Source organism: Balaenoptera borealis (assembly GCF_965194805.1).
Source record: "Balaenoptera borealis genome assembly, chromosome: 14".
NCBI lineage: Eukaryota > Metazoa > Chordata > Mammalia > Artiodactyla > Balaenopteridae > Balaenoptera > Balaenoptera borealis.
This window is the reverse complement of record NC_138875.1, coordinates 49,941,380-49,955,693: the sequence shown is the minus strand read 5'-3', so window position 1 is coordinate 49,955,693 and position 14,314 is coordinate 49,941,380. Positions and strand designations below refer to the sequence as shown.

General features: G+C 36.6%; 1 protein-coding gene across 7 annotated transcripts in view; it reads right to left on the bottom strand.

Moving 5' to 3' along the window:
- Window positions 1–14,314, bottom strand: part of ZNF521 (zinc finger protein 521) — a 280,467-nt gene that overhangs the window by 238,895 nt on the left and 27,258 nt on the right. For all 7 annotated transcript variants that reach the window (XM_082355471.1, XM_082355466.1, XM_082355467.1 and 4 more), the window contains one exon: window positions 11,220–11,399. Coding sequence is in view for 5 of the 7 variants with exons in the window: in XM_082355466.1 (XP_082211592.1) it covers window positions 11,220–11,399 (180 nt within the window). In the remaining 2 variants the exon portion in view is untranslated. The remainder of the gene's footprint in view (window positions 1–11,219; window positions 11,400–14,314) is intronic.

The following is a 14,314-nucleotide window of genomic DNA, read 5'->3' as shown; positions in this document are numbered from 1 at the left end:
CTAGTTTACAGAAGATCTGAATATCTGCTTTCTGTCCTAATATCTCCCACATCAGAAACCACGATTCGGTGTCATTAAAATGGGCAGAACTCCAGGAAAGCCACGTAAGATAGACCAGCCTTCACCATGTAAATAAACTGACATGAAAATGGACATTTCTCAAGACTAATGGGAATTTTTTCTTGGAAAATAGTTCAGTGTACTTGCCCACTGTATACATCCTAATACTAATTATGCATTTATAAGTTAAAGTTAATGAAGCTCATCACCACAATCATCCTTGTCTACATTTCTATTTAGTCACCAGGGGGAGCTAATACTGCTCTGTGGGTAGGTGGAGTCCAGGAATTAGATTTTTTTTAAAGGGGGAAAAATTAAATTGATGTGGTATTAAATATAACTCAAATAAGGTCCATAGTGCCGATAAGGCAAATATATCACACATGCAAAAAGAGAATTAGGTATAGATCATTTTTTGTTGTTGTTAAACAAAGAAGTTAGAAAAAACTGAAAGCCATCAATTAGTAGAATTTTGCTGTGCTTAACAGAGGACATATATAAACCCAGTAATTTGCGGTTGTCTTTGGGCCTATTAGGGTCTTAGTCGCCATCCAGATTTTGTACAACTGTCCATTTGTTGCACTGACTCTATTATTTTCTTGGTTTGAAGCACTACTATGGTTCTACATTCTAACAGCTAATCATGTGCTCAAAAAATCCCATATAATTACATTATAATTATCTTGAAACAAATGTTACTTTCTCCTTTTGCTTCCCATATTTCCTTCAGCTCCAAATATATTTTTTTTAGCACTTTTAATGTGTGTTCAAAGAGTTCTACCCAATAATCTATTTAAATTCATTCTACAATTCACCCAGGAGACACAATCCCTTTAAACTTTGAGGAGCTCCAGTTGGAACAAAGAGGGGAAAAGGGTTCAGAGTTTGTGGAATAATCACCTCTAATCGATCAATTTCCCCTGAAGGTAAAGCTGAAAGAAAGGAGGAGTGAAGAGTTCCATCCAATTCCTTGAAGTTTAAAGGAACTAAGCCCTGAGGCGCAGTGTAGAATGATTCCTGCCTTCCCCTCCCAAGGCCTATTAGGAGGTCATAGATCTCTGTGACATTGCTGCCATTCCCCAAAGACAAGATCCCCAGCCAGAGACTTCACACAAAGAGAAAGGATGGGGAAATAGTCCACTTTTCTTATCAACTCACTACCTTATAAAGGAAGTAGATATTGGTCACAAGCATCTTAAGCAGAGTAATGTAAAAAAAGAAAAGTGCAGTCATACAAAACTGTAAAAATTCAACCTCCTAAGTTTTATCATGTTGAATTTCACGTTTGAGAATAGGCTACATGTGGCAGAGCTCTCGTGTGCACACAACTGTATCCAAATACCTAAACATCACCCTGTTTATAAGACAGACTGAATGGCTGCACAGGGCCGAGGAAATAGTTGGTTTCTTTTAATTCATCTTCCCCACAAAAGAGGCCCCACTGTTTCCACATCCCAAATACAGCCCTTCATTTATAATCTTTACACTTCTCCACAGGGACAAACTGACAGCTTTAATTACCATCAATGACCATCAAGGACATGGTGGAAATTCTTGAAGATATTCTCCCATGGTTTGTGTTCTTGATATTTTATTTACAATTTTTGGCAAATAAATCCTGAAACCACAGAATTAGATGATAATATGTTCATTATCAATTATACAACTAAGGCCAGCCCACTTCTCTAAAACAGTTACGGTTCCACAAGACATCCAAAAGTAACATTTTTAATACACAGACAAATAATGCTAATTTGCTTCTTGAGTTCTATTCATTTCAAAATGCTAATTCCAAAAACCTCAGATTAATCAAGGAGCAGGTAATTTGCAAATACAGTTATAGCTAATACAGGATATTCTCCACTAAGCTCTTACTTGTAAAAAATAAAGTGAATTTACCCATGTATTTTCTATTTCTAGGAGATTTCATCCTTTAGGAACTTTCCATTCATAATCAGTAGCTTTCTTGTGATTCACAAGTTATTAAAACAGGCTGACAGTAAAAACACCTAATTTTATTTTTTTATTTTTATTTTTTTTCCACAGTTAGACATATTTTAGTGAAACTTCAGAACATGAAATCATAGAGAATATGTAAAATCTAACTAAATAGAAAAGACAAATTACACACAAAAGAACTATAATTAGAATGACTATAGATAGCTCAACAAAAACAATAGCAATCACGATTATGGTGTAATATCTTCATAACGTGGAACAAAAATAACTGTCAACCTATAATCCTCTGCCCAGATAATCTATCAAGAATGAGCGTAAAAATACCTAATTTTAAAATGCACATCAAAAATACAGAGAAATATTTCTTAAACTACCCCTTCAATAGTCCAGCTATTTAATTTTAATAAATTAATACATGTGATAACTCACCATTCATAGTGGGAAAATGTACCTCATCAGTAAAGGTCTTTTATAAATCCCTATTACAATGCCCAAAATCATTCAAAAGCTTCGAGACAATAATGGACCTGAAAATGATTATTTTATATCCATGTTTTGGTAGAGAATTGCACAAACAAATATATCAAGAAAAAGACAGTAGACTAAATACTAATATCAAAGTTCTGCTGTAGCAAAATCAATGTGGAAACAACAAAGCTTTTACAGCAGGTAATAGTTTAACTGACCCTTCCTCCAAAACTAGAAAAAGGAGCTCACTCAACCAACAGCTCAGAGGTTGGAATCAATTATGGACAATTGCTTTCTCTCTGGTAAATGCGTAGAAGAATTTAGTCATGGTCCTGCCAGACCAAGAAAATGACATGCTCAAGCCACACCACCTTCTCTAACACCGAGAGGAGCAGAGACTTGGTGAGTTGTTTTTCACATGATGAAGTAAATGGTAGTCAACAACAGTGGTCTCTGAAATACAGGGTACATATCCCAGGGTAGAAAAGATAGTCTGAATATTTAGCAACCAATCAGAAGGGACATCAGCCATAAATAGCCACCCAACATCCTGAGAGTGAGAAGATAAATAGTCATCCTGGGTGCCCTTGCTTCTCCACTCCCTTCCCACATCTCAAAATAGTGCCCAGTGAAACAGACCTGTGGATCATCTTGTTTAATGTTAAGTAATCTAATTCACACACAATCCTCAAGTTTTGATAAGTGATTTTTGAAGTTTTCTGCAAGGAAACTGCAGGATATTGATAGCTGTGCACAAATAATCAACAAGAAAATGGCAAGTCTAGCCCTTCTACTCCTAGTAAAAGCTCTTTGTCAGCCACAGGATGAAGGATGGAAGAAAGAAACAATTTAATCAGATGTGACCAAAAGGTGGCAAAACAAAATTGAGATTATCAGGAAAGTTATTTGAAATATGGTGGCTATAGCCAACATCGATAGTTATGAACCTCAGCAAGAAGTGTAATAACATAAGTTCTCTCTTCGTCGTTTTCTGAGATAGCTCTCTTAGCTCTCACAGCCATTAAAATAAATTGTCAAAATAAATGAATCTAGACCAGAACTTCAAAACAACATAAATTTATTTTTTACACCTATTTATTTCATCTTCACCTCATTTTTCAATTTCTATTTTTTGAGTGTTGTATCATATGTGCATCTATATAATATATTGATAAGTACGTATTATGAAGATGCAGCCTATATTTTTTTAATCAAAAAAGTTTGGAAACCACTGGTCTGAAAAAGAAGAAGCATGTGGAGAAGGGGCTGGGGAATGGAATCAGTGGAGGCCACGAAATTGCATTTTGGGGGCTTAGGGGGATTTGAAGAATGAAGTAGGCTAAAAACACTAAGAAAATATTTTGGGTAGGAAACAAGAAATTGATCAAAACAGAGGGACATAAGAAAATAAAATGTACAGTGCCTTAACCCTAATTAATATAGAAATAGGTAATTAATTTATATATAAATGAATAATAACAAAGCATGAATAATGAATTAATATAGAAATTAATGTAGAAATATGCAAATCAAAGGCATAATGCCTTGAACCTAATTAATATAAACTAAAGTGTTAAAATATCACATTTATTTCATGTAATTTATTTCAACTAATGCTTTGAAAAGGAAAACAGAAAAAATATTTCTGAAAACAGTTTCAATATGCTTCTGTGAAAATGATGCTTCATTCCATAAAACACTCATTTTCCTTATTCCCACTGCCAACAGAACTCGCTGTTAGGGTACTTGATTGTCAAGTGGAACCAACCAGTCTTTAATTTCCCACAACCATATAACACATGTTCAATCACTTTCACTTTTTCTTTACATTCTTTAGTCAAAAAAAAAAAAAAAAATTCCAGATGTCTAAAAGTGTTCAGTTCACAAAATCTGTGTGAAGTTTCCAGGGAGTCTCATAACTTTCAAAATCAAATTAAATGAACATACTATTTTATACTGATGCAGTGTCTAATCATTGGTTCAGTTCCTTTTCTTCAAAAATGTGAACCCATACAGTATCAATATTTGTAAAGGAGCCACAAATATGGTTAGGGTTTTACAAATCTGATCTACAAACATTTTCCCCCAAACTACAACAGCCTCGCTGTCACACACACCTCGACCTACTCATCTTACCAACAGTATAGTGGGCCAGAGGGTTAAGAACTAATACAATGCTGTTTAGTTTTTCTGCATTTACACCCAGGCAATTCACATTAATGATGTGAAAGAACACTTAACAGACAACTCAAGTTTGCAAATTAGCAGGAGAGAAGAGAAAAATGACTTAGAACAACAAGCGTACAGTATTACCAAATGTACTTTACACATTTATCCTGTTAAGTGTAGCTTAGTTTTGATGATTTACAATGCTAGTTCTTACTCAGTTTTGTAAGCATAATAAAGTCTCCATAATCTCAGCCTTCCCCATAGCACCCTGCTATTAAATCTTTGTTGAGAAGTGTGATGAGACCCCTCTGGCTTCCAGCCCTCCCTACTCCCTGAGGGAAATGGCAAGAAATGATAGGGTTTGTGGATTAGTAAAATGAGAGGTTCTCTGTGCTTTTCCTTCTTTAAATATATATTTTGATAATCTGTCTTCTGCATCAGAGAGTCCCAACAGCATTAGAGTGTTGATTTCCCTCCCTTCTCAGCCTCCAGGAAAAAGACAGCACGGCTGGGGCAAGACAGGTGGTTTGCATCTACTGCTACAACTGAAGAGGGTGATTTAATTTTTTTTCCCCTTTCCCCTTATTCCTTCAAGCAGGGATGATATATAATTTACTTACACATGTTGGATTACAGACTAGAGGACAGCTGCATTGAGAGGCAAAGAAGAGGGCCACCCTGTACCTCGTTATCCTTAGGGACTGTTCTGCTGCTTCCTACCTAGGTCAGGATGCTTCTCCATAACAGTGCCCACCTTCCAGAATTCCCCTCAGTGATGAACTCCATTAACTGTGTGTGTGACCCCCTAGATCTCTGGGCCGATGCTGGATCTGCTGTCTGTGAGTTCAGTCCAGGTCACCGATACCTACTCATGAACTGACCTGGGGCATACTTGATCCCTGAGCTGACTTTCAAATCTGAGTCTAAAATTGATCATCTTGGGACTTCCCTGGCGGTCCAGTTGCCCTTCCAATGCAGGGGGCACGGGTTCAATCCCTGGTCAGGGAAGTTAAGATCCCACATGCTGAGTGGCACAGCCAAAATAAAATAAAATAAAATTGATCATCTTGGTCCATATTTGACCTTCATCTCCTAAGGCCAGGACTAGTCTAGGCTCACTTGGCATGACTATACCAGGATTTCAAAACTTTCAGTTTGGAGTGAGTCAGTTTTCACCTTGGCAGCTCACCCTTGGGTATGAGAGTCACCAAAGAACAGATCTCAAGTTACCAAGAAAGCACTCAGTTAAGGATGGGAATCTCAGGGCAGGGTTTTTACCAGTTCAGGGTGGTTTCAACAAAACTACCCTGACTGACTTCCATAGGTGTCAGACCACAGAATACCTCCGTTTTCTGTTATTTTGCAAATCAGCAAGTTTTAAGACTTTTCTCTCCTAATTCTACTCTATAGTTAACCCTCCTATACACTACTAGGAGTTCCCTCTTTCTTCATACAAATTGTTCAGCAAAAGGTTTACAGGCTCTGGTCTAGATGGATAGGACGACACGTGTAAGTAAAGACTTCAAGATTAACAGAAGGGAAGCCACAAGGAGCAAAGGAGAAAGTTGAGAAAACAGCAAGAGACCATAAAATAGCCAGAGAGAAAAGAAGGGGAGATATAAGGACAACAAGGAAATTAAGAGTCTTGAAACAAGGACAGGAATCAAAGGAAAATTAGCAAAGATACAAATGGGGCTAGATGAAGTTAAAAGACAAAAAAAAAATGAAAAAAACAAAAAAGAGTAAAACTAAAAGGGAAAAAGAAAACAACTAGAAATATCCTACTTTGCTAAACTAGCATTTTGTCCACCAGAAAAAAGAAGAAGCACCAAGAAAAGAGTAAACTCAAGCAGCAGGAAACTAAATTTGGAAAAGTCGGACCTCCTAACTTAGAGTAAAAGGTTTTAATCAAGGAAGAAGGTAAAAGCATATTACTTTTTTAATTAAAATGCTGCCAGTGTCTTTAATCTCTTCCAGATTAGACTGAAGGGTACCCTTAGCTAACTCAACTCAAGTTTGAATTTTAACACTTTAAACAAATGGGAAGGATTCCTGATTTTGTTTCTCCCCCTTTTGCTTTCTCCCTGATCCTCCACTTCTGCTTTTCCCCTCATCAATCTACCACCCTCCCCAAGAAATCACCCTGAACATCAATAAACAGGACAAAGACCCATCAGCTTTACCTTTCCTGAAATGTTTCATTAAGTCACAAATAAGCCTCTGTTTTCTTTCCTTTGTTTAAAATGTTGTGGGATAAAATGATGTGAGCACAGACTAGATTCTAAGCTTTTAGAAAGCTTAAGATCAAAATAAACCAAATATTTTATTAGGGATTGAGGTTTTTGAAGAAAAAAGTATTTAACCCATAGATATTATCTTCACCATACCATGTGCTGAAAATCCAGCATTTTCTGCACTGATATTAAAGCTGTATAATATATAAAGAAATATATTATTGTATAATATATAAAGTTATCCAGGAATAATGTTTCTTGTGTTGTTTTTGTTGTTGTTGTTTTGCTTCAGAGAGCTGAACATAAGGATAATTCCATGGCAGGAACTCAGTGAAAAGTAAACACTAAATAGAACTTCAAGTTTTTTTTAATATTGAATTTTAAAGTTAATCTTTCACATGAGAGATACACCACTCTCACCTAAGGTAAGATTTCTTGCTGGCATAGTTTATACTGGCCATATCAGTTAGGTTCCCATGTCTTCACCTTAATGTTAGTGTTGATTCCACATAAGTAAAGCTTCCCTTTAAAGCTATTCCACTGAAAACAGAATCATACTAACTGCATTTAATGGGATTTTCCAAAAATTATGCATTCTGAGGAAAAATGAATTAAATGAAGTCAATTAAATGTACATGAATTAGAAAATGCAAGTAAATCCACAAAGAATACCTATACACACCCAACAGAATGCTTGAATTAAAAAGACTGGCAACACAAATGTTATCAAGGATGCACAACTGGAACTCTCAGACATTGCTGGTGAGAGTGTAAACCGGTGCAACCACCTGTGATAAAGATTCAGAAGTTTTTCATACAGTTAAATATACCCTACCCCATGACTCAGCAATTCTACTCCTACTTATTAACTCGAGAAATAAAACATATATCCACAAAAAGACCTGTATAGGAAGGTTCACGACCACTTTATTCACAATAACCAAACTAAAAATAACCAAAATGTCTACCAATAGGAGAATGGAAAACAAAATTATGATACATTCATGTGATGGAATACTACTCAGCAATAAAAAAGAACAGATTACTCATATACACAACATGAATGAATCTTGCAGACACTATGCTGAACAAAAGAAGCTAGACGCAAAAAAAGAGTACATACTGTGTGTACTTATAAGAAGTTCTAGAACAGGCAAAACAAATCTACAGTTAAAAACTTAAAATCTAGTTACTTCTGGTGGATCATTATTGATTAGAAAGGGGTCAAGAGAAGAGAAATTTCTAGGATGCAGGAAATTATCTTAAGAGGGATATGGGTCACATGGGTATATGTATTTTGTTAAAGTTTATCAAACTGTGTACACTGAGGATCTATACATTTCACTGTATGTAAATTTACATTATAAACTATAACATTAATAACTATAAACAACTATTAAACTCTAGTTAGTTGGTCTGCTTATCACGATGATATGAGTAAGCAATTTTGAAACTACTTAATGTGGATTCTAGACTCAGGAAATGAGTAAATATATTGAGGATGATGGAAGCTAGATGTCTCACTGCTAGAGAAGATAGTAATAAATATGGAAAGAAAAAAGATTAGAATGTATCTCAAATGTTGGATGGAATTAGAGGTATCAATAGAAACATGTGGTTCTTATTAGAGAGAGAAAAATACATATATGTGTATATATTTGTATATATGTGCATTTTATGTTATTATACATGTACTATATTAAACACACATATACATTTCCTAAATTCTGTCTGCTGATATGGTTTATAATCAACGATATTACCTCTATCAATGAGTATACACAGTACCCATACCTTGATTTCTAAATACCTTTGTCCTCTTAAAGGAACCAGGGCTCCTTGGACAAAAGATTGATCAGGACTAGAACATAATGAGCCTGGAGCATCTGTTTGCAGCAGAAACTGAGTCAGCCCTCAAATAATGATGGAGACATTAAACTGACCCAGGATCCCATTCGAAGGGACTCCTACTGGCCAAATCTCAGGCAATCTGGGCATCAAAATAATGATAGTAATGAATTATGACCCACTGAATAAAATACAAATCCAAAAGCCCATGGGGATACGAATACAAAAATAAATGAATGAATAAGAAAGGAAACTGTGGCAGAAGGCCAACTAATAAATACAAAAATTATAAAGCTAAAATGGAGATTTCATGACAATGAAAATATTTACATAGTGTCAAAGCATCTTCCCACAAATTACTTATTATTTAGAAAGGGTAAAGAGCAACATTTTAACACTGGAGAAAGTTGGTGGACACCACCTAAGACAAGTATTCAGTGTTAACCCCATCCACACGGGTATAGTATAGTCAACATCAGGTACTTCCTGATCTGATGTACTGAGAAGGGCACAGCATCACTTTGGCGGCGTGCCTGCCATGGAAGTATGTAACCTGAATTTAATCATGAGGAAACATCAAGCAAACCCAATTACAGATGGGCATTTTATAAAGTGCTGGCAGGTACTCCTCAGAAAATGAGAGACCATTCCAGGTGAAAGGAAACAAAAGAGACATGACAATTAAAAAATTATGCATGATCCTGAATCCCAGATGAGAAGAAAATGAAACAAACAAACAAAAAACCTCTAAAGGACATTACTGGGACAACTGTTGAAATTTAAATATTGGCTGTGGATTAGATAACAGTATTCTATGTGTTAAATGTGAACTTTCCTCATTTTGATAAGTGTGCTGTAGCCACGTAAGAGACTGTATTTGTTCTTAGGAAATACAGCGAATATATTTCGAAGGGTGTGAAGTCTCCAACCTTCTCTCAAATGACTAAGAAAAAATATTAGTGAAGAGACAATGACAGATCAGATAGGGTAAAATGTAAACAACTGGTGAATCAGATAAGTGGTAGATGGGAGTTACATATACTGTTTTTGCAATTTGTCTCTAAGTTTGGAATTGTATCAAACTAAAAGTTACCAAACCCCACAAAAATATGTATATAGCAATGCTTATATAAGCTTCACGGATTTTCAAACTTATACTCCAAAAAAAACGATAATGGGTTTTCTGAAAGAGAGGAGAGTCTATGGCCTAATAAACTTACTCACTGCAATCCCTTTTTGAAGAGCCACAGTGCACTTCAATAAAGAAGCCTATTTAACTGGATTTAATCCAACAGTTCCATAATAATCTGTTCAGGAAACCTGCTTAAAATGGAACATCTATTAAAATCTTACAAAAATATCAATATTCTGTGGAAAACAGTTGGAGAACCACTTGTCTAATAAATACATTTCCTATACATGGTTAGTTGAAGAAAGATTTGTGCTAGGAAAATAAGATAGAGAAAGAGATCTACAAACACACACAGACAGACACACACACACACACACACACACACACACACACACACACTGGAGCAGTGTCAGTATCAAATAGTAAGAGAAAAATGACAGGAATCTAAAAAGAGATATCTACCTAAAATGTCCCACCCAGCCTCATATAGTATGTTCTTGCAGGATATATTTTTAAAGAGGGTAGAAACTTGGTAAACTGAGTTTTACTTTTATCCAACAATTAACTTGAACACGTCATGCTTCCTGTCATTTTAAATCTGATTCTTCCCGTGAAATGCATAGCAGAATAGCTTCTGTGCCTTAGTGAGCCCCTTCTGTGGGCCAGGCACTGTGCAAGACTCAGAGAATACAATGACGAATAAGACAGAGTTCCTGCCATCCAGGAGCTTCCAGTCTAATGAGGGAGATGGAAAAGTTAACACATGCAGTGAACACTGTGGTATTCAAGAATAAGCATCAGGCTTTATAGGAACACAAAAAAGGCACCAATTCAGCAGAGAGCGACCAATCAGTGAAAGTTCTCTTGAGGAGATGATATTTAAACTAAAATAAGTTCGTGCATGCTAAACTTCTGTGAAAACTTATTCAGAAGGTATTTTTAAACTTTATTTTAGCCACTCAATGTTAGGCTCTGTATCTACATGGTATCACGGTAGTATAAAAAAAAAAAAAAAGGAAATGAAAACATATCCATTAGCTATTAAAATCTGGGTATAATTCAAAATCTAAGGATGACTGTGACAATGAGTTTGCCGTAAACCATCACCTTGGAATTCTTTCTTAAGCGCTTCTAGACTGACCTAGGTACCCAAGTAGAAGAATGTAACAGCTGGAAGAGAGGGTGAAAAAAAAAAAAAGGAACAAACGGAAAAAATCAGAAATAGAACAGTATGAGAAGACAAGAAGTGGCAAGTGTTGTTTACCTGTCAGCTGAAAAACAAGAAACAAACGGAAATATCAGAAATAGAGAAGACATACGAGAAGATGCGAAGTGGTAGGTGTGTTTACCTGTCAGCTGACATCGATTAATCTTGTGTTCTGTGATGTCGCTCAGTGACTCAAACACCTGGAAGCAGCTGTCACAGCTGTGCACGGCCTCATCTTCCAGCTCCTCCCCATCTTCTGGCCTCTTCTTACAGTCCCCTGCCTCTCCATCTTCAGTCTTGTCTTCAAGTTCACAGTTGGGGTCTGAAAGAAAAATCAAGACTGTAAGTATGGTGTTTAAAGACAGGTTCTTTGAAAGTAGCGCTTCATCTTGCTACCAAAACCAGAAACACCTTTTTCCTTGAAGCTGCACTAGGAGGGCTTTATTGTAGATTTTATTACAGAAGCATCAAAAGTGAGACTTCCCTAAAATTTGTCAGTTCGTGATGACTGGCGTTTTTCCTTTTCTCCTCCAACATGTAGCCCTTTTCCCAGCTCCTCTTTCAGATAATTTGCCACACTTAAGGTTAACTTTGACATTTTTTTTACAGCCTTTGTTTGCTTACAAGAGAGAGATAAATCACTTTTAAAATTAAACAGTCTCCAATGCAAAGGGAAAAACCACTGTGCTTGAGAATGAATTCCTTTTCTGCTAAATATACTCTTTCACAGGAAATTACCAGAATTAGCCAAAAGTCTAGAGTAAGCTAAGCTAATTACCATAGGCACAAAATTGACCTTTACTTATAAACTGGTCAAAACACACAGTTACCCCATTATTTGTTAGACAGCAATAGCAAAATAAGTTCTACCACATAGCAAAACATTCTTGCAAGCACCAATTCAAGTGTAAGTATACTGGTATGTCTCTTGTGTTCAAAATCATCAAAAAATAAAACAAAATATACAAAGAGAAATTGCAAATTATAATCAAGTCAACAACTTGAACCGGCATTATCAGTTTCAAAAAGCTAAATAGAGGGAAAACTAAAAATAGTGCCATTCTAACCCTAAGAATGATACACAAAGAGTGAGGGGGAATAAGAGAGCAAAACACATGCAATATTTTCACTTAGAGCTCAATAAATAAGTTATTTTTTTTACGCTGTCTTTTGCCTCATTTTAGCAAAGTATCCCCAAACATTCTAGTGTCACTGCTCCTCTTTGCAGGAAAGCACAGAGGGAGAGAAGACGCCTCTTTAGGGAAAATTAGGATAATACAATCTGTGACTTAACTTACAGGACATTCATTTCTAATAGCAAAAAGTCCTCCAAAGTCAGAAATAAATTATGTCTCAAAATAGAGTCTTCAATGAACAGTTACAAAAGAACTGTATCCAGATACCTAAGAAATATGTAATGTATTATCTGTAGTCAATTTTTTTAGATATGGGAGGATAAATATTTGCAATGTTACGATACAGAATTCACAGAATCAAAGTAGCCCAGACTTCTTAGAAAAGTCAGTAAGTGCCACCACACCACTGTCCGCTGTCGGAAAGTGCTTCCTGCTACCTTGCATGTCACGTGCTTCTACCAACCTATTTCTACAAGTCACGGTGCTCCCCTTTGGCTGGCAGTTGTTCCAAAGCCTTTCTTCACATCTGCAATAAACTTAACTATATCACCACCCTTCAAATGATTCACATATACCAAAATCAACTTACATCTCAATATATATAATAATCTCTTGGGTTTGTAAAACAAAAGCAGAATTCCCAAATCAAAGAGCAAGTAGTTTTGTTTGTTTGTTTATTTTCAAAAAAACCCAAAAAATGTGTTTAAGTAAATTGGTAATTTGAGTTGATTTGCCGTCTGGAAAATTATCTCAACACTCTACGCGGTACCCATTTCAATATACTGGGGTTTAGACTGCTCGTCCCTCGGGGGAGTAATCACAGGATCTTTTTCGTTTGTCTTGTACTTTGCCCAGCACAGCACGGTGTCCAGGTAAGTGTTTAGTAAATATTATTTAGTGATGACAAGAAGGGAGGGGAGGGAGTAAAAAAAGAGTACACTAAAAAGTCCTTTACTGGTATTTCTTCTCTAAACAGGAACAGACCAATCATCTCCAAATTCAAAAGCACCTACATGCCTACATTTTCCAAAACTGACACTGTATAATCCATCACATTTGCCTTTACTGGTTTCAAATGTTTCATCTAGAGCTACAGACGCAAGAAACAGGTAATGGTTCAAAGAGCTCCAACAAGCTAAAACCAAGTGGTAAAATACTGCCAAATTAGAGTAATTCAGGAAAACAAATAACTGTCCCAATTATGGTGAACTGGCCCGCACACCGTTAAACACTTAGTGGAAGGCAGCAGGTGCACACTGAACACTCAGTTGTTTAGCATGAGTTTCCAGTTTCTCATAAAACTGACAGCACTCACAGAAATGTGGCTGCTAGGTCTGAATTTTAATACGATTATTTAAATGCTATGCATCAAGTTTGCAGGCCTGTTTGTTTTTAAATAAGCAGACACTCTGAATACTTTAAGTAGTATGCAGCGAAAATGATAAGAACTTGCCTCCCTTATTATTCAAGGATATGGACACTTTACACGAATCCAAATCAAGAATATCAAACAAATAGGAAAGCCTGCATGATGCTTTAGCTCTTGACAACTAAAGAATGACCCCAGTCCATGCTTCTGACACTGTGGCTAGTTATTAAAATGAGGGTCATTTTAAGACTAATAAAAAATGGTTTTGCTTCCACTTCTGCATTTACAGATAGAATCCTTCAGGGGCTGAAGTCAGTCAAGCTTATTCACTTCTGCTGAAACTTCAGGATGCAAGCTCCAGCCAACTGGCGAATTGTTTTTTAGGTCACCACTTAAGAGGGACCCTCTGGGGGGTGGGTGCGATTATAGCCTATGAAGCTTTGGTGTAGCACAATGAGTTCTGGAAAACCAGACTCTCTCCTTGAGAGCAGATTTTTTTTTTTGCCAACCTCCACATCCAGGAGGAATTCTTTCTCGCCCATTCAAAAGATGTGTTTAGGGCTTTCCTGGTGGCGCAGTGGTTAAGAATCCGCCTGCCAAGGCAGGGGACACGGGTTCGAGCCCTGGTCTGGGAAGATCCCACATGCTGCGGAGCAACTAAGCCCGTGCTCCACAACTACTGAGCCTGCGCTCTAGAGCCCGTGAGCCACAACTACTGAGCCCACGTGCCAC